Consider the following 22,830-nt stretch of genomic DNA (forward strand, 5'->3'; position numbering starts at 1 on the left):
TCAAGACTTAGATGACAATCCCAATAGGAATAAGAAGCTGAAATTTATCTTTGCCTTTTGTGAAGATAAAAGTACTGGTGTCCTCCAAAGCACACTGCCAAGCTCCTTATAGTTTGAAGAAGGGGCGGGAAACTGCTTTAATCCCAAAGCTCTTATAGCTCAAGGCATCACTATTAGTTGGATATAGTGTATTTCCACGACAGCCATTTTAATGTGAAACATACAAAGAAAATGGGGTGAAGTTATTGCGCGCATTTTGTCGTAATTACGGTAACCAAAGGAATGTGTCACACTAGTGTAGAGCCGTAATGATGTCAACTTGTTATTTACTTTCCAAATCTGAATGACTGGGCAAGGCGAAAGGAGAATTAATCAAGCGCCGGGTTGACCAGGCAGGCGAAAAAGAGTAGCCGCGGCCATGGGGGAGGGGAACTTCGCCTCTAGGCCTGCTAACATGCTCGACTGTACCGTATAGCACACAGTAGTAATACACTCAAAACCAATTTAAACGATCACATTTCATACTCTGCTTTATTTACGTGTGCGGAGCGCCGAATATCGTTGCGAGGTCCACGTAACCGCGAGTGTCTTTGTGGTGAAGTAAGCAGCCGCATTGGAAGCTTGATGCTTGTTTCATAAAAACACAAACATGGCCGCTGTGAGAGATACGAGGTCTAAAATGGCAGACAGACGTAATTAATTACATTCTTATATGTGCGTTCAATATTCAGGTTTAAGGTCAGTTCGAAGCAACCTCCCATCCCCCACTTCGCTCTCTCTCCCTTGTTGTATTCAAAGGTCTCTCCACCACTGGCGTTGAGCGCCTGCTTGCTGCTGTCTCTTTTCGCGTCCCCCCTCCCTCGTCCTCAGTGAACGGCGAACTCCTCCGTAGTAGCCCGCAGTGGCGACACGCTAACTCGGCTTTTATTATTATTTTTTTTCTTTACGCCCCCCTCCCCCACTACCGGGGACGTAGCCGAGTTGGCACCCCCACCCCGACAAAAAAAAAAAAAATACACCAGCGGTCGGAATTTGAAATATGACGCTGAGTAAAATGGGAGGAAAGTCGTCGCTAGCTTGTTGAAGTTGGGAGAATATCCTTGTGGAAGAGGCGGCGGCGGCGGCGGTGGACACCACGAGTTCACTCTCGTAATATCGAAAGGTACGCTTCCAAGTTGCTCTTTGAAATAAAAACTACAAGGTGGGATCGCGTTTATTGTTGTTGTGGGGGAAGAAATGAGTGCATATGGCGCTGAACGTGGATGAGTGTGAGCTACCGGCTCATATCCCCATTGACTCTACACGTGTGTTGAAATTCCTGCCTGTCCCCCTTTAATTTCCCCAATTTTAAATCTGTATTATCCCCGTGTGCCTCTTTGTTTCTAACTGTTTCCCCACGGTGGTGTTTACACGCGTTTCCGATCCTCCATTGACGCACAAAAACAAGTTTTAAGAGGGTTTTTTGCTTATTTTGACAAAGGACAACAATAAGTACTTTAGCTTGAAAATCACAATACTTCTTTTACTAACCTACTTTTGAGTCTCTTTGCTCTCCTATTATTTAATTTTGTAAATATTTATATTGAAATGCAGACTTGGGAGACACTTGAGTGGGGGATGGGATTGCCATTCAACTGTACTATAGGTTGCTTCTCGGTTTTCAAGTAACTGTTCATGTTACTGTACATACATCTAATGTTACCCCTCCCAAATGACTGGGTGTAAACTCCCAAGTGGTTTCAGTTCAAACAAAATAAACATAGCTATGAGGGTTTGTGCATATCAACCCTTTTCAGTTCAAACAAAATACACATAGCTATGAGGGTTTGTGCATATCAACCCTTAATCGGACCAATACGCCTCATTGGAGCCATACAAATCCTCTTATTTAACGTAAAACTGATCTTATTATAATCTGTATTTCATAGTTACAACATCAGGTATGTGCAGACGGTCACACACTTCTGAGGGTCAATACAGGGCAAGCGATACCAGATAATCAAGCCGAATGATTGAAATGTAAATGGTTAAATCTGATTGGGCCTGTGACTTGTATTATAAAAAGAATATAACAATAATAGTCAATAAGAGTTGATGTGGTTCAGCCAGCCCAAGGGCATCTAACCTATCTTGCACAACTCTAAAAACTATAGTGCGGAAATTGTGTGGATCCAGTTTAAACCACTGTCCTACTTTATCATGTTCAACCAGCTCTCTCACCAAAGTTGAGCATTTGCCATGAACCCTTAATTGCGGTCATTTTAAGAAACTGTTTTAGTGCCAGTCGTTAAAAAGAACAATAGTGTTTTATGACCGCCTTTCAACTTCTCTAATGTTCCCATTCACTAACTATGTCAGTGTGTACATTGAATGTCATTAATGCTTCTCATGGAGGGGTGGATGAGTTGGTCATGTTTTATTTTTTGGGTACAATGTCTGAAATCATTGTTTTGTTAGAATGTTTCCATTTTGTACAGTTACAGCAAAGTCAGCGACCTGAGCTGTGAGATAACGCTACCTTATTTCTATCTTTAGACTAGAATTGAACAGAAGACCTCATTTTATGTAACGACTTGTCATTTGGCCAAGCCATTCAAAGCTGCCAGGGGAGTTGGAGCCGATTCACCTAAGAGATCGCAACAAATCCATTGGCTCATTTCAAAGGACTGTGTTTTGAAAACAGCTTTATATCCTGTGCAAAAGTAGGGCAAGGAAGTCCCGAGAAAGTCAGTGACGACCCTCTGCTGCTGTAACGCCTGTATCAAGCTGTCCAAATATTTTAGTTGCAATATTTACTTATGATAGGCCATGGGGTTGAGGTGGCGATTCCTCTCCCTCCAAAAGGGACATTGCAGTGCGCATGGGCCTCCAGCCAACTGGCAGGCTCAGCGGTTACTCTAAAATAACGTCCTTACAAGTACCAGTCAGTGCAAGGCTACAATTATTATTTATTTATGCCGGGTTTTCATTTACCGTGGTTGTGTTTATAATCTCGGATGAGTCGTTTGGTATCGAAAGTAGATACTGTGTCGATATAATGTAAATAAAAAGTTGCAATAGGCAGTGGTTGAGGTTGGTGGATGAAAGTTGACTAGGCTAGGCAGTGTCTAATGGCTGCTGTTTTCCGCACTCCTTGCAACTTTAGTAAAAGGAATATTGACATATCTGCAACAGGTTTGAGTCAGTAATTATGTAGATATCGTCGCAGTTGGAGGGAAACCTTTTGTGTCCAAAAATAATACCCACAACTCATATGCATTATAGTTTAAAAATCAAAAATCTTTTCCAAATTCTGGATTTCCAGACTTCGCAAATCTGTTGTTCTGTCAAGGAATAGCAAAACACACTTGTTTGTTTTCTATTCAAAACAGTCCTTAGACATAATAGTAGATTGTAATCCAAATGGTTGTGGCGTTGACAATTAATGAAGGTGTGGGCGCAGTTTGCTTTTAAGTCACAGCAATGGAATGATACAAGGAAGAGATGAAGGATATGGAAAATCTGTGGCTTAGGAACCAATAGAGTGATCTGCAGTTTACAGTAACTAGGGCAAAGGCTTGGTGTGTGTGTGTGTTTTTTTTTCCAACATGGAATCAACAGGATTCCGTCGCATATTCTGAGTCTTGTATAAAGCCGCTCGATATGTTTCTGCATCTTTCATTTCCAACCATGTCTATATAACGACAGTGGCCGCAGTTTGAGCTCGATTGATTGTGGTATGTAATGCTGATATATATACACTTTCAGTGTTATGTTTGAATTGTAACAACAGGCAACAACTCCTCTTTCGTTTGTGATTGTTTAAAGAAAAAAATAGATGTCTAATCTTTGGTTGTGACTTTGCGATCATGGGAGTCAAATACCGCAATGTGTCTCACAGTGTTTATGAAAAGACCGCTCTCTCTCTCTCGCTCTCTCCCCTAGCCTTCTCAAAATACAAAATCAGGCACCTTATTTAAAATGTTTGTGTGTTCTAAAATAACAAGGCTCATTGAGGTCAGCACCGCCCGCCACAAAGACATTTTACGTTCTATCAGCGGTGTAACAGCTGCATGACGATGACTGAACTAAAGTCCCAGAGAGAACTGGCCCAAGGGCAGGGCCCGTGAAGGACTCTACGCCGGAGAGCTGACTCATGATTACTGAAACAATCACTTAAATATGTATTAGCAAAGTAAGAATTGAAGCAGTTATGAGCCGAAGCAGAGATGCCAAGACAGTTATGCAAGCTATTAAGTAAATTGGTGTGGTTGATGGCTTGAGAGGCAGCAGTTAAATGGAATGCTGCTAATGGAGAAATAGCTTGGATGCAAGATGAGGAAATATCGGAGAGTACAGTAATCCCTCCCTCTTCCACTGAAGTGGTTATGTTTCCTAATAACTTATTTGTACACACGGAGAACAAAAGTAAAAACATGCCGACTGCTCTGCATTGAAGGAAAGACATCCGATGTACAATATGCGGCACTCTCTTGTGGTTTGAGTTTGTGTACCGTCTTCTTAAATCCCTAGTACGGTAGAAGGTCCCTTTATACGAACGCGGACAGATATTCCGTTACCCTCTGTGTGCAAACAGAGCTTGGCGGCAGTTTACAGGTAAACCCCAAAGGTCAGATTTAAAAGTAGAAGGCACTGGCTTCAGGGTTCCACTGCTTGTTTTGTTGCCATGTTGCTTATTCAACGCGAATAACACGCTGTGTTTGAGGTTGGATTTTTTTTTTTAAGAGACCGTGCTACTGGCTTTCATTTTTTTAGTAGAAATACATTTCCTCAATATCCAAGTTATGGTCAGCATTCGGGTTCCTAAAACAATTGGAATAACCCGTGAACATGCCTCAACGGACAGAGCCACTCGCGCATTGATATATCTCGATTAAACCCGCGACACACATTGACGTCATGGGGCAAATAGATGTCATTTCCGCTTCTTACTTTTTACCATAAATGAAACACATTGGAGTCATCTCACTCACCACGAGAATAAAGCAGTGGGCTGCTTTTCCGCCGGTCTCCATCACCATTGATTACATCTGCTTGCGTGAATTACAAGCCAGACGTATGAACTCGAATATACTGTCTATATACACAAAGTGTTATTTTCACTGTAGAAACAGAAAATAATGTGAAATCACTGTATTTCCTGTACTACAAAGAAAAAAAGATTAATTTCCTGAGCAGAACCGTTGTGATGAATTCAGCAACCTGAGAAAGTTATGACAGCGTTGGTTAATGTGCGTTGTGAAGATATGGATAATCTTCTCAATAGCGCAAAGTGGTTGCCCGCGCTAGTATGAATATTTTAAGACAAGCGGCAACCGAAATAACCAAAGCTAGCTATTCTCATCCACAACCTGGTTATATTCATACACCAACAGATTGTGTCACGTTCTTGTCCGGACATGCTGCAAAGATTATTGTAGTCCAGCAATGGCAGCCGATGGAAAAGTCGTAATTCCTCTGTAACTTTGCCATTCAGAAAATGAGACACGCATGATTAAGTGTTAGTGTACTCGTTAGTTGGTCGTTGCAGGGTAGTAAGACTGACTCATCAACCTGTTGGTCAATCGTTGTATAATCTCTTCTATATGACTGTTGCAACTACAGAATGTTAATTTTATCCATTTGTTTCCTTATAAGACCCCGTATGAGATGTAGTTTTGCAAGCACCTTTTAACGGAGGCAAGACCACGGATCATTTTCAGCACACGACTTGACTGTGACACCCCTGCATGGGCTTTGACATGTCTCAGATCTTGAATGATCATACCTTTGTGCGATATTTGGTACCTGCTGTTCTGGGGGGAGTGAAGACAGATTGCAGGCAAAGGTGACAGGAGGGATTCATGTTGCCTGATTCAATCTTGGACTCAAATGCAATTCTGTCTTTGTCATCTGCGATTGTGCCTGGATATTGTGTTAGCTATAAATGTAACATCTGCAGATTTTCCATAGCACACCTTAGTCACAGTCTGTGATTCTCCTCTTGCAAACTCCTTTCACACCTACCGAGAATATTCCTGGTCCTTGCAGAGGTGACAGAACAGTACATTGCTGTAATGGTGCTTGCAATATTGGATCAGTCTGTCTAAGCATAGTCCCAGAATAAAACAGGAAAGAGCAGCTCGCACACAACCCATGTGGTGTTCTAACAGATTTTTGTTTTATAGAATTTATAGTCATTAACACACTACTTGGCAGTATTGCCACTTTGTATGCCAACAAACAGCAATGGCAGATCTTGCAATATTACACCAAAACTATTGCGGCTTCCGCACGTCCTTGTTACCTTGTCATCAAAAGTCTTCATATTTTAAAAGCCAAACAAGACATTGACCTCTAATGTTCCTTATTGTCCTTGCTTGTCCTACCCTAACATTTAGACAACTTCACATCCAAAAGTACATTTTGCACCCATTTTTTTAAACCCACGCATTCAATCATGCATTGAATTGGAATGAATAGAATGACCGTGAGTTTATTTCAAAAGCACTTTCTTTTCTCTTTTTTTCCAAATAAAACTGTAGTTAAGTGAAAATGCTGCTGTATCTGTGGAGAATGGTTTGTGCTTCTAGAATGTTGAACGTTTTTGTTTGTGTAATCTGTGAATACCCGTTGCTCTTATCGAGAGGAGCTAGTAAAATATATAGGTCGGGGGGCCACAGACTTTTTTTTTTAAGTTAGCGATTAGTGCAAAGGGCTTACAAACTTGACAAATGAAATTTCACGTGTTGTGAAATGAACATATTGACCTCGCTCGTCTTTACGTAATGGCGCGTTAACCGTTGTTAAATGGATTCTGAAATGTCCTGGGCCTGCTTACTGTATCTGCTCTGGTTAGCCCAAACATATCTCAAACTGTATAAGCTAAGCAAGCAAAGACCTCAAGTAACAAATGAAATTGTAAGCCCAGCTTTTCCTTTCCTGGAGAGTGAAGACAAAGACTCAGCATGCTTCTAACAGTGCAGTTTGCTAAGCAGATTTCTTTTTTTAAGGAGATGCCAAAACAACACATCCATTACTGCCTTTTTGTCTCTGTACGTTGGCGGACGAAGCGTTTTCAGTACAGAGCTGCAGTCTGATGATTGGCCGATGGTGAATAACCTCTGTGCAACAGCAGAAATGGAATAGAAAGGAAACAGCGAACAAAGCTTTCTCGATGTTATAAATAGCCTCGTGCCAAGAGGAAATAACCCAAAATGTTGGATGTCTTCCATTGCTGTCCTCTGTTTACTGTGACTCTTTTTTGTTGGAATTGTTGGCGGGTTCTGTTGTGTTGAGCTGCTGTAATGTCACACTATTTATGTCTTACCCCTCCCTGCTGTGGAAACGCCAGCCGCTTTGGGGTTTACCCTCTAAAGTCTGCAGTGGCTCGTTGAACTGCAGCATTGGGTGAAAACATGAAGTCCTGTGGCTGGACAAAGCATCTCAAGGAAGGAAATTACAGTGATACAATTAGAACAATTTATTTTCTGGAGTTGCAAGCAAAAAATGGAGTTATAAGAAGCAGATGGTGGCAGAAAATTACACACAAAAAACAGGCAGATAGTGAATGTTTCTTTAAAAAAAAAAAAGGCCAAGTACTTCCTTCATGTGCTTTATTGCCACTCCCAGTTGAAGTTTATTATAAAACTAAACAAATAATTTTGTGTGCTGTCATAAACCTCACCCCATTATCTTTGCCTCACAAAATGCCGCTAGCTTAATGCTAACACACAATGCAAAACACCCTTGATGAGCTAACCGAGCAAACAATGTTGCGGTGGTTATGAGCAACGGATGTTTGAACACAAACGGTGCCGCAACACTTGTAGGCAGACAATATAACCAGTATGCAGTTACTTGCATACTTATTGGACTTCCATCAAAAATAGTTGAAAAGACCAGAAAAACCGGTGCGAGAGGCTTTCACTAGGCCAACAACAACATTGGAGGAGCATCAGGAATTTCTGAGAAGTACCGACTACTTAGCACAGAGGTTCTCAACTGTTGTCACTCTGGGACCTATGTTTTCCTGTTGTCAAGTCGTGACCCATTTTTATAAGTCAGGAAAAATGTCTTTGAGGATACATATTTTAAACATACACACTAACGTAGTAAAGTTATAGTTACAGTAAATATAGTATTGGTATTAAAAAACAAAACAAAGATTGAATTGAAAACGGATTTGTATGTTCGCACCTTCACGAACCAAACCCTTGTTCGCAACTTCATGAACCAAACCCTTGTAAAAACAAATTTGCCCTATCTGGCTGCAATCTATCCCAAATGAATCTGCGACCCACTTTTGGGTCCTGACCCACCAGTTGCGAATCATTGCTTCAGTACATGTGACAATAATCTCATCATCTTCGCGTGTCTGGGCTGTGACGTACGGTGGTGAAACCTTATATTACAAAGACAAACATCCAAGGCCTGCTACATTTTGCAAAGACACACTTAAAATCCTGCAAACGCTTGTGGGAAAATGTGTGTTGGTCGAATGCAAACAAGGTCAAACATTCTGGGCCATAATACAAAAGATATGGTTGGTACAAAAACAAAGCTGCGCAAGAAATCAAAATGGTGGTGACATCCTGGGATCCGTTTTTCTTGCGCTTGCACTTTCAATGTTGTTAGTGTTCGTAATTTCAATAAGATGCTTTTGCTCTCTGCATTTTTGATGTCTTTAGCCGCTGTGTTTTGAAACGCTTCTAGGTGTCGCGCTGTTTGCAATTATAAGTAGTTAAGTGTCATCGCCAACTACTGGCCTGGAGTGCATATTACCGCGTTTTAGAGCATTTAATTTTGGTTAATGTTTTTTTGTTGCAAGCAGCAATTTGAATGTCCTGCTGCTGTTGTCGCATACACTAATCCCGAGCTCATGTGGGCGTAGTTTTAGCATCGCACCGTACGCATATGAGAAAAAGAGCGCGGCTCGGAATGAAGCTGAGTATTTCGGTTTGACCTCAAAGTCAGATGGAAGGGAAGCGCGAGGAGTGTGGGGGCTGCTTCGGGTGGCATGAGCAGCTGTTGACAGAAAAGCGAGATCTTCCGGTTGCCATAGTAACATTTGTATTGCCCACACTGCTGTGCGCGTCGCCGTGTTTATAGCTTATTTGTGCAGCCCTCCTGATGCCGGCGGAAAAAAAAGATAATTGCCCAGCCCGGGCTTTTGTGTTGACAACTTGCCACCTCAAGGACAGTGTTTCTTTCTTTTAGCTTTGTACTTGGCAATCTGTACTAACACCAAAGACATGGCTGTAAGTAACTAGCATTTTACGTCATACAGTGAAAGCGTGCTTGCGATACATCCATTTTATAACATTTCCTTCTGACAAAAAATGACAGTTTCACATCCTGTCAGTAGTGAGGCACTTCCCGCTTCTCCACATACTACATGTTTCATGAATCTTCAATCTTCATGTCTCACAGATGCACACTTTGTCTTTTGACAAATCACACAACATAAAGGAGCTGTCACACTGGCTCACGTTGGCCTAGATTTGATTCTGCCAGCACATCCTCTACCATCTTGTATGTGTAGAAAAGCAGAAATGATGGCGATCTGTGTTGAACTCGCATCATTGCAGTCTTTTCGGCTTGTATTGTGTGGGAGCCATTAAGATAGCAGATTATGTATTGCATGTACGTGTCTTGTACTGAGGCGCTGTCTGTGTCCCGCAATCTCCCTCCGCACGCGCACAATATATTCATTGCCACCCACCCCCACGCTGTCGTAGACACATGCAGGCCGCCTGCGCTTACTCCCAACAGCATCCATATCAGGCTATTTGACTAACAGATAAGGCTGGACATGGGGGGGGGGGGGTTTGCTGGACAGCTCATGCAATAAATAGTTTAATCTTTGCTTTGTACAGTGGTACTATAAAGGAGACACTGGTAAGGGAAGATGTTACCTTGATGTTAACCGGCCGTTTCATTTGTTTGAGATTGTAAAAGAAGGCGCATTTGAGTGCTTGTTGCTCGTGGTTGATATCATTTTAATTTATACTCGTGTGACAATGTTAAAAAAATTAGATGCGTAAGCGCCTTACACATCTTTATTAACCCTCCTCATTTGTCATTAAAATTAATATATTGTCCGACCTTTCCGAGGTATCACCGTACCTCAGTTATATTCGCCAGATAATGAGTCGGAGCGCATTAGAACTGACGGCTTACCAGCGATTAATTCCCTCGGGGCCATTTGTTCAATGTCAAAATATTTTTTATGCATATCCCCCCTTTCTGGAGTCAGTGAAAATGATGTTGATGTCTGACGTGAAAATTAGCCCTTATCGTATGGATGTATCGATCCGAAACAACAGAAGTTTCTGAAATCTCATAGGATTGTCAAAGTAACATGGACGTGAGTCAGATTGAAGGCAATATTACAGTGTCAGACCCTCTGCAATAGGACTGTTGAAATGAACCAACCATAATGGCGCCGTGCTTGATAGCACTGCACCACATCAAAACCCGTCAAGAGCTGCACTGGCACGTTGATGTTTTTTTTTTAAACAGTGTTCTTTTGTAGAGGACAGCATTTCCCACAGAATTTGATTCGCCTTGTGGTATCTCCATTTTTATGTGATCCATCCCATATCCTTATTTACAAGCAAATCATTCATCAGAGCGAGATATCTCATATTCACATCTGCCCTACTATGGTTGTTTCCGACCAGTCCGATAAGCGCATCACATGATCTTGCGCATTGCTGATCGAGTGTGAGACGTTTAAACTCATCAATGTGGTCAGACTCCAAAAGGGTTCTGATTTACGGATCAATCCGTAATCCACAAATCTGGATCCAAGGATGGAGTGAACTGACAAATTGATCTAATCCAGCGGGCTAAGTGGACGTTTGCTAAAATGCTCCCGCGAAGAATCCAATTTTGTCACCATCCCCCATTTATTGGGCAGGCAGGGAATACACCCATCCATATGCCACAATAGCACACTCGGTTATTTATCAAACAAGAAAATGCCTATGCAAGCCTTATTGTACAGAAAATCCATTGAAAAATGAGCTTTGGGATCACTACTACCTGGGTGACAAGCAGCCGATTGGGATGACCTATTTCATTGTGAATCTCCTTAAAGGAGCTGTAGGTTTCAGGTCCCACGTTGCTGGTGTGAGCAACCTCTTTGTGCCAGGGAACGATCTGTAATGTGTAGCTGATCATCAGCCAGTCATTTTATTATCCGTCGTGACTTAAAGGAATGTTAACCAGTGGGTAATTTGCTGAACCACATCGCTGGCGACGAGTGACTCAGAACAGACAAGCCGCACGTCGAATCAGGAAACAGGAATCGGCCGTGTGAGTTGTGGCTGAAACCAGTTTTTTTTCTTCTACTTTTTTTCCAGATTCATGACCCTGAAATAGTGCAGTGTTTTCCCCTCCTGTCTTTGGATATAAATCGAGTGGTCCTCAGTGTTATCACTTCCCCAGCAGTGTTTTCCTGTTTTATGTCGGGGATAGGGGGGCGCGCTATGAAGTGCACAAATTGTTGTTGTGATTACCTGTTTTTAGGATCATTATATATCACCCTGCCCCCATTCCACCATTCCTCTCGCTCCCTTCTTCTCGCTTCTACTTCCCCTCCCCCATACTCCCTGGCCAAGCTTTCCCCCTCCCCCGCTCAAGACTGCAGCCCAACCAGAAGCTTCAAAGGCGGGTTTTACTCAGCAGAGCAGTTCAAGAGAAAATGGCTGCTGTTTCCAGGTCTTGTTTGCACATCTGTCAGGAGGTGACTGTTCAGGAGAAAATGGGGTCCCTGCTATGCTGGTTTCAGCAGCATTCTTTTCGCAGACCTGCATGGGCTGGAGAAGGCTGCTTTTTGTTTTGCACATTTGAATCAACATCCCGTTTGTAGGAGGATTGCTATTTTCCATTCATTACGAGTGGAATTTGGTGATGTTTTGTTATATCTCAGAACCCATGCAATCATTTACAAGCTTTTCTGATTGACCGAATATGTGAATTGAATGAATGCTGGAATCCATAAATTGGGCCCTATAGCTACCTAGTAGCGTATTGTCTATTTTTAGACTGCCATAAATGCAGCACTGTCTTGGTTCAGCGGCTTTATTGCAAAAGATGTCTCTGCATCCATAAATGTTAACATTGCACCATTTTTTAACGCCTCGCCTTTCTGTACATAATGCGTATGAAGGCGTAGGGGACGTGGGGGGATGGGAAAATTGCAGCCCTGCTCCAAAATGCACAGGGCTCATCGGCACAACGCCACACATTTTTCCAGCAATTTTTTTTGTACTGGGCAGTTAAGTGCCATCTGATTATTTTGTGTTGCATACACAGGAAATCCTGCATTTACGCTCTCAGTTCCACAGCTGCATTGGCTATTATGTGTGCATATTGGATCATAAATTCCAGGCATGAGCACATCCAATTATCAGCTATGGGGATGTTGTGTTTCTATTTTATTCATACATTTTTTTTTTTTAGATTTGTTGTGGAAGGCTTAGCGTCTATCTTATTTTGTTTTTCTTTTAACAGGAATACCTCTGCCGTTTGCAGGCAAATAGTGTCGTACATTTTGTTTTATTTCGAGACGAACAAGTCAACAATCACTGGGATCTTTGTGCATAATCGCCCGTGTCATGAAATAAGGTTCAGTCTGTTCCGGGGTTGAAAAATTTTGTTCTCTATGTAGTGTTTACAGGACTTGTTCAAACTAACCATCACAGACACATCTCGTGTTTTGAAGTCCTCTTCCTAAGCTCAGAGCAGAAAACTAGAACAAGGTTTTCATGTTCTCCTCTTCTTACATCCACGGACATAAAGGTATAAAATGATTTTCTATATAGATGTACTTAGTAGGTTAGGCTCATAAATGATCCTGGTTAGTGATAGACTGTTGCCTGTTGTAATTAATGAATGTTAGTATGAACATTTCCTGTTAATCTAACAGTGTGTTCTTTGTATTTTCACTCATGTTTGAAAAAACAAATTGATTTGTTGGTGTCAAATAAAAACAGACAGTTGGGATTTCTGCATCGGATCCACGAAAAAGAAAACCTCAAGGTGTAGGGCTGCTTGATGTTGTGAGTAGTATTCCACATTTTACTTTGAACCAAACCGAATCGAATGATATTATTTAATTCTGTGAATCTCTGTCGTGTCGTCCAAATGTATTTTTGTTTTTTAGTTCCCAGCTACCATGCATAAGTCTTTCTCCTTTTAAATACACACATTTTCCCTCAAAGCTTTAATGGCACCATGTTACACCATCTGCACAGACATGTCAACTGCATTGTCCTTTATACAAACTACCGATGACCATCTATTTGTATGCTCTATCAGTTTTGGCCGAGGCCCATAAAACCTCTTAGCCATTGTAGCTAAACAAAAATAATCTCTTAGCCACACTTGAAAGTCATTCGCCACTTCATCTTGAATTTTTATGTTGCTAAACTTTTCAAAGCTGCTTGTCCTTTTGCACAACCCTGCAAGTTTGTTTTTATGCAGAAGTCAATGCGGTAGTCACGTGTTACTTTCATTCTCGGTACTCAACCCTCACTACCATGACTAAACACCGCCACATATAAACAATGCGGAAACTTCATTTGAATGTAATTATATTGTCACAAATCATATGCGTTACTGGAGAATTGTGGAATTATTCAATTTGCATACATATGCATAATGACATTTCTGCTTTGAAGTTAGATGCAGACTTTTGACAAGAGTTTCCCTGGGAGAATTTTGATCAACCAAAGTGGCTTTTGCCAGCATAGCGAGCCTGGAAAATATTTCCATGGCCTCACACTGTTTCTGTTTTAGTGTCAGGGAATTGGTGTATTGTATCACGTTTTGCAGAGGGACCCGCTTGGATTCTATCGTTCATGACCAGAATTTAAACCCTGGTCCCCTGTGTCAAAAAGCAGCAGCGTTACCCAATCAATCACCCAATGCATCGCGTGAGCTCCAGCGACTGCCAAATTAGTCTGTAACCTAACCTAGAACATATTGTACTCATAACGTACCATTGTTAGTGGGAACAAACTCTATGATGTTTGTACACTAGTATTATGTTAAGATGTTGAAAGTAGGAATGAAAACTAATTTGTCCCCCCCGAAAAAAACAAGAAATGTATGCTTAGCTTTCTACCTGCGAACAAAGAGACACGTGTTTGTTGTCAACATATCTCTAAACCAAGTTGTGGTGGTGGAAACGTACCCGAACTGCTGTGTAAAAGCAAGCTAGAGAGCTAAAGCTTTTACTTGGCATGCTTTTCACTCATGACACTGATGTTGTTTGGTGTGACTGAGCCTTGAGTCCAGCACGGCAGACATTAGTGTTCCCATGACAACAAGGTTACCCACTTAGCGGTCGACGTGAGTGAGGAGTCACTTATATAAAGATAACGTTTGTAGGCGGTGCAGCAATTTCGCAAACACTGCTTGTACTGTTCATATTTTTTAACCACAAATGAGATGATTACACCTGATTAAAAGTCACATTTCGCCCACACCTGTAATACCCTACTCTTAATCAATCTAAAAAATGGTAACACGAGAGTGACGAGACAGTCACCCAAAGAGCTTGATGCTGCTTTTATAAGCTGCTAACTATAACTTGAAAAATTGCTCTGGAACTGCTGCAACTGCTGGAAACAGATCTCTATCTGCTCTTTATTTTTGTCTCGTAAACTGCCCCCCCCCCCGATCCAAATGTTACCAGAACTGCCAAGCTAAGCAGAAAGCCTTTCATAGTCCACTCATCACCTCACTGTGGATACACCTTCAAGCATTTTGTCAGATATGGAGGCCTAGGTAGTAATGTTCAGGGATCACAGCTGGTCTGATTGATGCTGATGCCTTTGCTCCATCTCTAGCGGGGCCTGAGCGCCTTCAGGCTTCCCTGGAATTAAGTGTGCCGTTTGTTTTCTTCTTGTTGTTGCTGCTGTTGTTGTGACTGGGCTTTCACGAGCCCCCTCAAGTGTAAGCTAATGGGCGGCGTGGTCAAATCAGGACACGTTGGCTTCGAAACGAAGGAACGCACGTTTTTTTGTTTCCATGCAGAGGAAGGCCAGAGACGTTTTGCCTTTTTGAATTAATTTGCTGAAGCAAGGGATGAGTATGGGAAGGGAAATGTGTCGTAATAATAACGTCTTACAAATGCTGCGAGTCTCTTCTGCTTTTCTTCTTTTGTAATTTGCTGGACATTTTTAATCGGGTGCTTCCTTTTTAGAGCTCAGTTTGTCCTACTGGGAGACAGCGGAACAAAACGCATTGTACCTGCATGAATTAAAACTGTTAGTTTAATTACAGAACCTCTGCTGTGGTTCATTAAGGTGAAGTCCCATAACAAAGATTATAGCAAGGTGAAAGAGTTAATCATTCCTTTTGAGGAACTTGGTCACCCCCTCTGGCTGTGCTCTCTTTGGTAATTGGGACAACACTGTTGTCTGTATTTCCCTCCATCGCTCTTGTTGCTACGTTACCAAAGGGGAATTGGAGTAGCCACGGGCGGTGTTAGCAATTCAAGTTGGACGACCATACATACCTCATACCTGATGCAACATTGATTCCTAAGCAAGTATTCCGGGTGCTGTTCAGTTTGCCCGGAAAGGAAAAACAGCTCGTAGGCTTAATCGTACAATCAAATTCCACCGCCACATTGGCAGAATCTGTCACTTGCTTTTTATAAGTATTTTGACTTCTTTTCATCTTGTATCACGGCTCTTTCGCCATCACGCTGCGGTTTGCCAGGTCACGAGAGGCACCACGTGGTTTTCTGATGAAAAACCAATCATATTTATTCCAGTAAGAAAATGTGAACCGTGTCTGCGCATGGTCATCGAGCAGACATTCTTGCTGTTTGTGTGGAACGGATAAAAAGATGCGCCGTTGCAGTGATGTGAGTGCCGAGTCGTATTATTAATCCCGCTTCTATTTTTGTATCTGTCTCCAGGAGTGAGCCGAGCCTTCCAACAGACCTCCGCTGTTTCTTTGGGCTAAAATGAGTATTACCAGTGACGAAGTGAACTTCTTGGTCTACAGATACCTCCAAGAATCAGGTTGGTCTTCTAAAGCTGACACTGATGCAATTCCGTTTGATTCCATTTGTTTTTACCTGAACTGATTAAAAAAAATATATAAAGAAGGTCATGTTGACTCTAATGTTACATTAAAATGGCTCATGAAAGACTAGTTTTGAACGCCATTATTTTTTCTTTCTGACATGACAAGTCTCGTGTTTAGACTTGCAATAGAGTCGACAGCACTGTTGCGGGCTGTGTGTTCACAACATCGCTGTTGTGCGGCGTGTAGTCGCATTACTTAGGTATGAGAAACTACACGCACATACACCTAAGACTGTTTATGGTAAGACCTGCAAGAACAAGCAGTTGGATGCACGTGTGGAGTGTTTCTTTGCAGTGACATCGCCAACTATTGGCTCAGCGGGAGTATTGCAGCGATGCGTATTTTTATTTAGTTTTTGTTGCTATCATTTTAGTGGATTACGTCGGCAGTTATATTCTTGCTGTTCTCTCGGGTTATATTTAAAGTTGAGGATCTCCCGAGATTTGAAAATTAAGACGGAATACTAAAAAAAGACAAATACAATCAGGAGATGCCTGAGGTTGTTATGTACTGTTTGAACGTATGCATGTATGTTTTGTGATTTTTTTTCTTTTCCCCATGGATTTTGAGCAAAAGGTTTGTTAAATTGGCCCCATTGTGCCTGATTTTGCAGCAGAGGTGTCTTTAAACTTTTGACTTGCATGCATGGAGAGCACAATGGGCCGATCCACAGCTGTCAAAATCAGAGTGGTTTAACTGCCGTACAATATGTAATTTCCTAGAAACTGAAGTCCCCCCCCTGTTAGTCTGTTATATAATCCCCAACTTTCATTCCAGACATAACACAAATGTGCACGCGTTGGTGTCACCAAACACCAATATTGGTGGAAACCCCCTTTAGAGTCGCAATGACCACAGCCTGAAAGAAATCTCAATTTGCTCTAAATAGGTCAATCGAAATTGAGTCTCAATGACTTTCAGATGTTAGACGTGTTATGTAACTGGGTCTGAGGAAGGAACGGGACTGAGAAACGTATGATTTTTGCTTTCAGGTTTCTCTCACTCCGCGTTCACCTTTGGCATCGAGAGCCACATCAGCCAGTCCAACATCAATGGTACACTAGTGCCCCCTGCAGCCCTCATCTCCATCCTGCAGAAAGGGCTCCAGTATGTGGAGGCAGAGATTAGCATCAATGAGGTGAGATGAGATTAACAACCGTCCGTATTGTCACAAAAGGTTTCGTGCAATGAGTCGCTCACAACGCTTTTTTGGTTAGGACGGAACGGTCTTCGACGGCCGGCCGATCGAGTCGCTGTCGCTCATCGACGCCGTGATGCCCGACGTGGTGCAGACGCGGCAGCAGGCTTTCCGCGACAAGCTGGCCCAGCAGCAGGCCACTTGCCCCATGACGGCGTCCACTTCTGGAAACCAGTCCAACGCGCCAAAGAATGGGGACGCCACCGTCAACGGGGAGGAGAACGGCACCCACAACATGAGTACGTTAAAGATCATAGAAAGGGGGCCAAATATTTATATTTGGGTGGGTTTGCAAAGAATGTAGATGTTTCAATTGCGCATAACATTTCCAATAATGAATACGGTGATTTACAGGGATAAACACACCACCGTTGTTTGTGTAGCATGTGTATTGTTGAAGTTGTGTTGTGAAATTGTCGATGAGGAACACGCGGTCATGCTATTTCTGTAGCTGATGCAGCTATCAACCATCCTGCTGACACAGCAGAAATACAAGCCCTTATCAGGTGTGCCGTGCGCTCAACTGTGCTGCCTGGTGGAAATATTTCTTTTAATTGCACTTTCTTCCTTATTTTAATGCATACACAAATGGTCCATGCAAATGTGTGCTGCGATAATAGGAGATTGAGGTTACTGTCCTTATCTGTATATTTTGGAATGGATGCTGCTTTATCTACCCGCTCACCAATTCGTTAGCTTCAGAAGCGCCGGAGTGGCAAATAATGCGATCCTCGCAGAATGTGCTATAGTTGGCGCTTTGCAGCTTGATGTGTTCGTGAAACCTGAGAGGTGTGGATCAGGTGGATTGCGAACGGGCGAATGAGAGACAGAGAGAGAGAGAGAAAGAGAGAGACTGTTTGTGTCAACATGGACTTGAGGGATTTAATTTCAAGGTGTCAGCAGCAGAGGAAGTTTAGATGTGAGTGAGGCTTTACTTTCTTTGTGTAAAGAAAAGTGAAACTCAGGTTGTTTTTAAAGCTGAATCCTTCACCTTGACATAAAGTGACAATTCTGCGCTGATGTCCAAATAATAACGAACAGCATGGACACGTCCGTTAATTATTATTTTTCCCCACATGTTGACATTTTGTTGTGTTCGCAGATAACCATTGTGAGTCAATGGAGATGGATGTGGACGTGGAGATACCCGCCAGCAAAGCCACAGTGCTGCGAGGTCACGAGTCGGAAGTGTTCATCTGTGCCTGGAACCCTGTCAGTGATCTGCTGGCCTCGGGGTAAGCTGGAAGGCCCTCGTGTGTGTGTGTGTGTGTGTGTGTGAGTGAGTTTGTGTGACAAAGCTGACCTGAATTAGGTCGGGAAAAACAAGAGTGACACCTTCTTGTATGCAGCAGACCTTGGCTTTGTTGTCTAACGCGCTTTCACTGCTCAGACTGTTTACACCAATGGTGTGGAACTTAGAGCTCATGAACCGTGAGGACGTTTGATGTGACCTGCCATGCATTTCCAAATCAATTCAAGCTTAAGACGAGTCATTAAAAACGACTCTAATACACACACTATACTTTGGACTGACTTCAGAAAAACATTGATGCACCCAATAGTTAATGCCTGATGACATGAATCCTAATAGTCTTGGTATTTATTGGCTTTAGTTCGGGGGACTCCACCGCCAGAATCTGGAACCTGAACGAGAACAACAACTCCAACTCCACCCAACTGGTTCTGCGGCATTGTATCCGAGAAGGCGGGCAGGATGTCCCCAGCAACAAAGATGTCACCTCTCTAGACTGGAATGTAGGTCCCAGCTCCTCCGCGGGCGCGTCTTGTTGTCATCGTCCAGACTTTTGCGTTAAGAGCCGCGTGTCTTTCCACCCGCCAGAGCGACGGGACGCTCCTAGCGACAGGCTCGTATGACGGTTTTGCCAGGATATGGACGAAGGACGGTATGTTCTGTCATTTGTGCGGAACCATTAACCTCGGTATTAATTTGGGGGCGGGGGGTGATCGGGCTTGGGGTCTCTGCTATAACACTACATTGCTGTCTTCCATTAGGAAATCTGGCGAGCACCTTGGGACAGCACAAGGGTCCCATATTTGCACTCAAGTGGAACAAGAAGGGGAACTCCATTCTCAGTGCTGGCGTAGATAAGGTAGTTCATGATGCCATTTGTCTGTGCCTAGCGGTGAAATGTAAGCTTGTTTTATTTAGGGATGCGCCAGGATCTTTTTTTTTCTGAGCGAAAATGAGTAATGTAATCATAAAGTACATATTGTCATGGAAACTAAGCTTGTGAAATATCAACTTGGGAGTTGAGCATATTTACACCCACTGAATTATGATGCATCACTTTGATATGCTAAACTTGCTTTTCCCAGACGACAATCATTTGGGACGCGCACACAGGAGAAGCCAAACAGCAGTTCCCCTTCCACTCAGGTAAAGTATATTCAATCAAGTATGTGGGACAATCTGAAAAGACACCAGCAGCACATCTTAATGAGCATATTTTTTGTTTCCGACTTCCCGCAGCTCCAGCTCTAGACGTGGACTGGCAGAACAACACCACCTTTGCCTCGTGCAGCACGGACATGTGCATCCACGTGTGTCGCCTCGGCAGCGATCGACCACTCAAGACATTCCAGGGTCACACTGTAAGTATAGGACGCTTGGCTCCGTAGAACTCCTGATAGAATGTCCTGGGGGAGCCACGATAATGAACGCTGCGTGTGTGTGTGTTAGAACGAGGTTAACGCCATTAAGTGGGATCCATCGGGAATGCTGCTCGCCTCCTGCTCAGACGACATGACCTTAAAGGTGAGAGCAGCGCTCTGCTTCAGGATTTCAAGACAAAGAACACACCAAAGTGAGGAGGCCTCTTGATGTTTATGTCTCCTGCCCCCTTTTTGTTTTTTTCTAGATCTGGAGTATGAAACAGGAAACGTGCGTCCACGATCTGCAGGCTCACAGTAAAGAGATTTACACCATCAAGTGGAGTCCGACCGGGCCCGGCACGAGCAATCCTAACTCCAACATCATGCTGGCCAGGTGGGATAGAGCCCTGATAACAGAACTGGTACCCCAAGCGACGCGTTGTGGCGCTTTTAACTCCCGGTGACCCGCGGCGGTGCAGCCTGACCCACATGTTCCCGCATGTGTTCCACTTCCCACAAGAAAAGAATGCACTAACAAGCTTATACTTCACGCAGGAAATAAAACAGTCATTGTCAGCACCACTGATACAACTTCCTCATCTCAAGCAAGCCAGCAGCAGCGTTAAAAGCCCCATATAGTTTATTATCTGGGATAAGAAACAAAAAAGCATTCGTGGTGTATTTATTTTTCGGCGCTTCCTTCCGCACACCTGCAGCGCGTCGTTTGATTCGACGGTGCGGCTCTGGGACGTCGAGCGAGGCGTCTGCATCCACACACTAACCAAGCACCAGGAGCCCGTCTACAGCGTGGCCTTCAGCCCGGACGGCAAACACCTCGCCAGCGGTTCCTTTGACAAGTGTGTGCACATTTGGAACACCACGGTGAGTCACAGCCACGGCCGCATCTCCTCGGGGCTGACCAGAAACCATCTTCTCATTCTGATTCCTCCCTCGTGTCCTTTCAGACCGGGGCTTTGGTGCACAGCTATAGAGGTACTGGTGGGATCTTTGAAGTGTGCTGGAATAGCACCGGGGACAAAGTCGGCGCCAGCGCATCAGACGGCTCGGTAAGTGCCCACTCAATTGAATTATCAACTTAGAACTGATACTGGAGAATGACAACAGTATCGGGAGTGAAAATAAAAGACAATAACGAGTTAACACAAAGTTTCAAGATGTAGAAGGTCTCCCAACACAAGTCTATCCCCGTGCAGGTATGTGTCCTCGACCTCCGGAAATAGCGGAATTGGCCGGCGAATCGTTGGAATGTGCAGCAGACTGCCTTCTTTAGACATCAGCAAATGCTCTCTGTGCTCCTGGAGGGGGGGCGTGACATGTAGGTGGAGTTAAATACAACAACAACAAAAAAACTCACAGGAGCAACTACAAGGACAAAAAAAACGGACAAAGAAGGAGCGACTCACCACCATGCAGGGGTGAAGCCGTCAGACATGGAGCGTGTTGACGATGAGTCCAATTGGAGGCCGACGAAGACAACATTGGAGCTACCCCTGAGTTTTTATGAGGTGTCTCGTGAGGAAGCGCTACCATCCGCCACTCCTCCCTCCCGCCCGTAGCGGTGGTCCTCTGCAGCTCGGCCGCTTGGCAGGAAGGGTGACGTAATCGAAACGCATGCCAAGAGGCAGCCATTGATGGGAAGAAGGCTTGCAGAATTCCTCCCCGCAACTCAGCGGTGACACAATGAGGGTCAGCGACCATAGCGAAGCCTCGCTTCCGATGGAGGACGGCTCGTCCGAAGACCCCCGTCGCCCCCCTACGTCCTTCTCTCCACAGATAGACTTGAAAGTGCGAAATGGTGGAGCGTGGAGTTTCTGGACACCAGTCCGCCCAAAAATACAAACCTCCCAAACCGGCCCAATTTGCTCAATAATTGGAAACAACACGGACAAAAAATGAGTGAAAAAGTGTGGTTTACAAAGAGAATTTTTGCCCTTTTTTGGATGTACATGTAAAGAATGTAAAGATATGTAAATTAGATTAATACACAGACTTATATACTGTGTATATATGTTTATATACAGTCCACCTTATTGACGTCACGTTAGGGGCTCACTAATGGCGAGAGCGGTCTTTGCTGACGGGCCGCAACGAGGCCGCTTTTTAATTCAAAACGTGTTTTTCCAGTGAAGGCACAAACGGCAAAATTTACGAAATCATCATGGTCGTCGTCGTCGTCTTCATGTTCGGTTGCGTGTTCACATTGCGTGTTGAATGGGCTGTACAAGGCCACACCTACCAAACTAGAAAACAGTTATGGCGGGTTAGCCTTTCCACATTTTTGTTTTTTGGGCACTTTTTCCCCCCCAAATCTGAATCCAATCCAAAATGTTAAATTTGTTTTTTACCGGTTTGAGCATAAAAAAAAACATTTCCAACTAGTTCCACTCTGCCCCTTTGTTCCTCTTCCATTCCTTTGCTGTCAAGTTGCGCTCAATGTGAAGTGCACTTTTTTTTCCCCTTTCCTCACAATGGCTTTCGCAATTTTTGGTTATAAGTGAAAGGCAGACAGTTTCTTTATCTCGCCCCTTTCATATTTTTTTTTTTTTCTGTCAGGTGTCACAATAGGATGTCAACGGGTGGTCCATCGTTTTTCTGACTTTTTCAGAGCCATTATTGTCTGTGTCAGACTGGGAAATTGGGCTGTGGGTTTGGTGGCCAATGTGGATGAAAGGCTGTGACAGCTACTATTACTATGTCTCTGGCGCACCCTGGTCCAGGGTGTGGTCACCCGTTTCAAGACAAAACATTCAAGTCGTTCAGTGTCTCAAATAAATCACTCTATTTTGATATCAGAACACTTGCGCATTCAATTGTCATTTCTTTGTTTTGTTCTTTTTAATCACACTTTTACAAATGGAAATGGTGAGTTCTCTGGTTTGTGAAACCGATTCCTCGTTTATTTG

At 43.4% G+C, this 22,830-nt stretch overlaps 1 protein-coding gene across 2 annotated transcripts; it reads left to right on the top strand.

Annotated features, from left to right (window-relative positions):
- The first annotated feature begins 818 nt into the window (after positions 1-818).
- tbl1x (transducin beta like 1 X-linked) lies at positions 819-22,719 on the top strand. 2 transcript variants are annotated; one of them, XM_037239785.1, is made up of 15 exons: positions 819-1,162; positions 15,923-16,028; positions 17,088-17,233; positions 17,313-17,532; positions 18,396-18,528; positions 18,907-19,048; positions 19,134-19,197; positions 19,307-19,404; positions 19,631-19,691; positions 19,785-19,906; positions 19,995-20,069; positions 20,173-20,300; positions 20,623-20,788; positions 20,872-20,973; positions 21,121-22,719. In XM_037239785.1, exons 2-15 carry the CDS (start codon positions 15,971-15,973, stop codon positions 21,145-21,147), a joined length of 1,542 nt encoding a protein of 513 aa, XP_037095680.1. In that variant the 5' UTR covers positions 819-1,162; positions 15,923-15,970; the 3' UTR covers positions 21,148-22,719. The 2 variants fall into 2 exon arrangements, with proteins under 2 accessions (XP_037095680.1, XP_037095681.1); XM_037239786.1 differs by lacking the exon at positions 819-1,162 and adding an exon at positions 3,419-3,716.
- The last annotated feature ends 111 nt before the right edge of the window (positions 22,720-22,830 follow it).

This window comes from Syngnathus acus, chromosome 21 (genome assembly GCF_901709675.1).
Source record: "Syngnathus acus chromosome 21, fSynAcu1.2, whole genome shotgun sequence".
NCBI classification, from domain to species: domain Eukaryota; kingdom Metazoa; phylum Chordata; class Actinopteri; order Syngnathiformes; family Syngnathidae; genus Syngnathus; species Syngnathus acus.

Coding starts and splice junctions, on each gene's coding strand:
- tbl1x (XM_037239785.1), top strand. CDS start 15,971: ATGAGTATTACCAGTGACGAAGTGAACTTCTTGGTCTACAGATACCTC. Junction 17,533..18,395: donor GAACGGCACCCACAACATGA/GTACGTTAAAGA, acceptor TTGTGTTCGCAG/ATAACCATTGTGAGTCAATG. Junction 19,198..19,306: donor CAGGATATGGACGAAGGACG/GTATGTTCTGTC, acceptor GTCTTCCATTAG/GAAATCTGGCGAGCACCTTG.